General features: G+C 38.4%; 1 protein-coding gene across 9 annotated transcripts; it reads right to left on the bottom strand.

The window, feature by feature from the left end:
• Nucleotides 1-2127: 2127 nt before the first annotated feature.
• LOC121792408 (exopolyphosphatase-like) lies at nt 2128-4956 on the bottom strand. 9 transcript variants are annotated; one of them, XR_006048877.1, is made up of 7 exons: nt 3761-4956; nt 3511-3678; nt 3219-3260; nt 3071-3145; nt 2874-2950; nt 2628-2753; nt 2128-2527 (listed from the first exon to the last, which is right to left on the bottom strand). XR_006048877.1 is itself a non-coding variant. In XM_042190331.1 (7 exons), exons 1-7 carry the CDS (start codon nt 4877-4879, stop codon nt 2474-2476), a joined length of 1695 nt encoding a protein of 564 aa, XP_042046265.1. In that variant the 5' UTR covers nt 4880-4954; the 3' UTR covers nt 2128-2473. The 9 variants fall into 9 exon arrangements, 4 of the variants coding, with proteins under 4 accessions (XP_042046265.1, XP_042046267.1, XP_042046266.1 ...); XR_006048878.1 differs by having other exon boundaries at nt 2874-2941; XM_042190331.1 differs by having other exon boundaries at nt 2874-2984; nt 3761-4954.
• Nucleotides 4957-5266: the final 310 nt, after the last annotated feature.

The following is a 5266-nucleotide window of genomic DNA, read 5'->3' as shown; positions in this document are numbered from 1 at the left end:
TGAATGAGTGAGAGAAGTGGAGATATAACAATTGTAACACCTGGCTGCAAAATGGCTGGAAGCTGCACTATATGGTATGACCAAGTAAGAAAACAAATATAAATTCCTGTGTGTAAGGAATTAGGAAGTGCGTCTTATGAGAATGTTTCCCACTATACAGTTTAGGAACCAATCCGGATCAGTGATCATTGATGTTTGCATTATCTGCGGTTGTTATGAAAGAAAGCATAATTGTGATATAGAACAAGCATTATCACCAAAGAAGAATTATTTTCTGCATAATTTACCTGTCAATTAGATGAAGCCATTCTTAGTCCTAGTGGCCTGAAATATCCTGCTGTTTGAATTTAAAATAATACTCATCGAAACAAAAAGAGGGATGCAGCTCTAGTGTGTTCAACTTCAGCTAATATACGCTTTACAGGTTTATGGCACTCCACTCACTAATAGTATAAGGACTTTGATAAACACCTTACTTCAAACTACATGCACAGTTTCAAGTCTAATATAGTCACTAAATGCAGTACTGCAGAAGGTTTCCTATACAAAGCTTCAGCTACACCTGCATTATGCCTAGTTGGCCTTTTGTCAAAAAAATGACTTTTACCTCTTTTTGATTGAACTATTTTTTAGATAGTAAAATTGTTATCATCACTTCATATTTTATAAAACATAGTATGTTTTATTTGTGAAACACAACTTTACAATAGCTTAGAACATACTAACAATTAACATCACTAGTTGGGAACTTGGAAAACTGTGGTCCTCAACGGTATAGACACTAGGGTGGGTGGCTGACTACTGCTTATGAACTTCTCCAACAATAACGGAATGATCCATGATCAAAATAAGGTCAATAAAATTTACAAAATAAACTGTTTGGTCAAGAAACAGACTAACTAAATGTGTAACTATAAGGAGGCAATGAAGATGGAAAACTCAGATAATAATACTTATACAATGAAGATGGTTTGTACCTAGAAAGTTGAAAGAAAACAACAGAGCCTGCATCCTTAGCACAAGCAAAGAATGATCAAGTCATGAGAAAATTAGGCAATTTCTCATAATTATGTCATGCAAGTTATCTACAAAATGGGTATCGTATTGGGTTATATCTTTTAGTAGTTTTGCAGGCAGGTATGATAGTCCAATAAATTTCATAGAGGAAGGCCTAGTATCTTGGCACTCACCTGGGCATAAGAACAAAACAATCGCGATTAGCAACAAATGCTTTACAGGCTTGATGCTGCAACTGTCGAAAACTTCTGTTACCAAAGACAACATTGTTTGCCAATTCAAAATCATCTAGTTTTTGCAGCTCGTCATATGTGAGAGATCCATGCCTATTCTCACATAAATTGGAGTTCCATGTTTCATGGGAAACTGATGAATCTGAACTTCGAGTAGGATCATTTCGATGGGCCTGCAAAAATAATTGCACATCATTACTTGGAAGCAGAGAATGTTAAACACTTTTGTCTATCTTACTACTCCTTTTGTGTAGAGGAAAACTGATGGGCTTTGAAGCAACACAAAGGCAGGTTAAAGATTCATATGCATGCCTATTCATAATTCTACTATTTCATCCCTGGTATAATAAGCTGCTTTAAAGGATATTGTAAGTAGTTATATTTATCCACATAAAGCAACACAAATGGTTACTGCTGACATTACTGTAAGGAAAAGGTTATAAAATAAGAAAATAATATATACAGGAAACCGTATCGTCATAATTATAATTTATTTTATTTACTAACATGAAAAAGAATTCCAATCAATAACGCGACCTATTTCATATAATAGCAATAATCTTATTTATTTCATAAAATGATAGTAGTAGTATTTCGTTAATATGACCGGCATGCATAAACTAGATCCCGTATCTAAGAGATTTTTAAGTTACAAAAATAAGTAAAAGAAGAAACGTCACTTGAATTGTAATTTGTAAATTGTAAATAGATGAATTGCTCAAGTGGTGTAGATGAGCAAACTTAAACATATTGTACTCAATTGATCGATCTTAGTTCAACAAGTATTGACTACACTCTACATATGTGTTACATATAACATAGACAATAGTTACCATAAAGAAAACATATATCAAAGCGACGATAAAGTGCAACTCAATTGGTAAGACGTTTATCCTCCAACCATATGAATACCATTATTGTTCTTTAAAAAAACATTTATCAAAGCCTCTGCAGTGAACACATTCTAGTGCAAGCTCTACACACCAGCTTCGCTGCATTAATTTTATACTCCCAACTTATTATTTTCTGCTACATTCACTCACACAAGATATTGAACTTCTATTTCTTATAATGGCTATACATGTAAACAATACAGGAACCTATCAACCTAACAAGCTTCTTGATCATAGCATGGAGATGCTGAGGAATTCATATTCTTTAGCCTCTTAAGACTCTACCCGGATAGTGAACAACCAAACTGATTAAGGGCTTCAGTTCACAGCCTAGCCGCCAGGAACGGTTCCAGTTACTAAAATAGACAAATTTTCCCTGAAAACCTGCAAAAGCGTACAAGAGTTTGATGGTAATTCAGAAGGATATGGTTGTCGCCTTGCCGGAATAATAGAAAGCTAGAATTTCAAAGGAAATAAATGATACCATCCTAAAATGTTCCAATTCTTTCTCCATCAACACATTGTTATCCTGATCTAATGGCTGGAAGATGTCAGCTAATGCTTGGGCATCCTCGGTAGACTGATTTCTTGCCTCACCTGCATTGAGTACCTGAATGTACTTACATCAGTGCGTTGCTTGATGGAATGAATTCAATTCAATCCCACGCCAGGATATTAACAGCTAGAAAGGATGGGAGAAGTTATACATATAAATATAAACTGAACATACCAATTTGTAACCTTCTGGAGAATATGCAAATTCTGCGACTTGAATATCCCCAGGGAGACATTGCTGCACTGCATAAGCTAACCGCATAATCGTACAGAGAACTCTGAATTTCTGCTTTACCAAACACAAAGATAAACTAACAAGAACCTAAATCACAAAATCAAATGCATATATGTATTGTACAGATAGTTAAGTACCTGTTTAGCAGATCCCTCAAAAGCATCTTTTTTGGGATATTTTTTCCTATGATATCTCACAAGCAGTGCAGTCAGCTGAAAGCTTTGAATAGAGAGTTAAAGCAAAGCCCTTGAAAGTTTAATTACATCACATAGAAAAAGTGTATACCTTAATCTCTTCCTCACTATATCCACAGAGGTGATCCCCACTCTGAAAATACAAAGCCAGAACGCCATGGTTATGAAAAGATATAGGCGATCTAGCTGATCATGGAACAAATACTATGGTAATTTTTTCCTAAAACATAGATAAATAGTGAACTCTCATACCATAAGATTATAAATCCCTTGTCCAATACAATCGACAAGACTTATAAAGTTACAGCCAACAAGGTCGCAAGTTGTAAGTAGTACCTCCGACCATAAGATAAAACGAAGAATACAGCACAAAATGCACTTACCATTATCACGCGATAAGACTGCTTGTGATAACCCTTTTTGCCAGTATATAGGCCAATATTATGAAGCAAACAAGCAGCATCCAGGCATTCAAGATCCCTGTGATCCAAGGACACTGAGAGCTTATTGTCATGATTGTCATTCAATTTCCTCAAACCTTCACAAATATCCTGCAAAACCCAAGTTAATAAGCAACAGGAAAGGAGATTGCACACAGAATGAATGATCTATTAAATAAATGTTCCTCTATACCCTTGCGATTGCTGCACACGTAGTAGCAACTTTCATCCTTTTCTTATTACTAAACCTCAAAGCAAGCCTGAAAACGGACCTCCACCGTGCATTAGCATTCAAATCAAACCCCTCAAAAATGCGCCCTGACATCTCTGCAAGCACCCCCTCCCCTAATGCATACCCTGAAACCTCCATTTCCTCAATCCCCAGCCTCCCAAATATCTCATCAAGTAAAACAGTTCCTGCCAAGATGAACGCACCTCGCCTCTTGAAAAACTCCATTCTTCTAAGCCTCCCCTCCATTCCCTTGTCTTCCTCATACAAACTCTGCAGTAAACAACTCAGCTCGTGCCTAGTAAACCTCCACTCCCTTTTCCCAAATTCCTCAGGCACACCAACGGTCTCCTCCTCTGCCTTAACTGCATAGCCTGTGCACACGGCCTTCTCGATAGCATTAATCGTACCCGAGGAGCCTATCACCATATCGAGTTTGAACTCCCCGATTTTCCCGATCAATCCAGAAGCTTCTATTTCATTACGAATATGTTCCCGCATTTGCTCAACATCGGGATATCTCCGAGTTAATGTGACATGCCCTAATCTCAATGATTTCGAATACAGAACTTTTCCCCTTTCCGCTACGGTGAATTCAGTAGAGCCGCCGCCGATGTCAATTGTAAGCACCGTGGAGCTGTAAACCGGGAAGAACTGTAGAACTCCGAGGTAAATGAGGCGCGCCTCTTCCGCGCCGGAGATGATTTCTACGTCGAGGCCTAGGGTTTCGCTGATGGTTTGGATGAATTGGGATTTGTTGGAAGCTTCGCGGACGGCTGACGTGGCGACGAGGCGGAGATGGGAGGGGGGAAGGCGGTGGGAGTGGAGGTAGTTCTGGAAAGTGCGGAGGGCAGAGATTGAGCGGTCGAGAGAGTCGGCGGAGATGGCGGAGGAGGAGGCTGTGGTGTCGAGGCCGAGGACGACTGGTTCTTTGAGGCGGCTGAGCGTGAGGAATCGGCCGGAAAATGGATCGACCTTGACAAGTGTGAGTTTGAATGAGTTGGTGCCCATGTCCACGGCGGCGAAGAGGTTGTTGTTGGCCGTTGACGTGGTGGTCATCGGAGCTGGATAATTGGTGCTCATTTTGTGAAAATTGACATTGACTCAACTGATTTTGTTATTTTGTTGGAATCAAGTCGAAATCTAATCACGCAAAAAAACCAAAATACAAAGAGCATCCGATCTAATTACATTTCAATTTAATTAAGAGGGTCCTAAACATATAACGTTTTTATGATTTTGGTTTTAAACATTATGTTTTGAATTATTTGGTCCTGGACATTTGAAATCGGCCAGATTCAGTCCAAAATGGACGGCACCGTGAAAAATAAACGGTCAACGGCTGTTTAGCTGATTTTGACCCATTTATACATTTTAATTATGAAATTTAATTTCTTATTTGAAAAATAAATTATTATTCTTAACACATCCCAATACGGCCAACGACACTGCCTGGATTGCCGACGAAGA

The sequence above is a fragment of the Salvia splendens genome, chromosome 2 (assembly GCF_004379255.2).
Source record: "Salvia splendens isolate huo1 chromosome 2, SspV2, whole genome shotgun sequence".
In the NCBI taxonomy this organism is placed as follows: Eukaryota; Viridiplantae; Streptophyta; class Magnoliopsida; order Lamiales; family Lamiaceae; genus Salvia; species Salvia splendens.
The sequence above is the reverse complement of the archived record's forward strand: the minus strand, read 5'-3'. Positions and strand labels throughout refer to the sequence as shown.

What these genes read in the sequence shown, in the direction of transcription:
- LOC121792408 (XM_042190331.1), bottom strand. Translation starts at nt 4,879, where the DNA reads ATGAGCACCAATTATCCAGCTCCGATGACCACCACGTCAACGGCCAAC. An exon ending in AGTCTTATCGCGTGATAATG is followed by an intron (nt 3,261 to 3,510) that starts GTAAGTGCATTT and finishes TTGTATTTTCAG; the next exon opens with AGTGGGGATCACCTCTGTGG. An exon ending in CTCCAGAAGGTTACAAATTG is followed by an intron (nt 2,754 to 2,873) that starts GTATGTTCAGTT and finishes AAGTACATTCAG; the next exon opens with GTACTCAATGCAGGTGAGGC.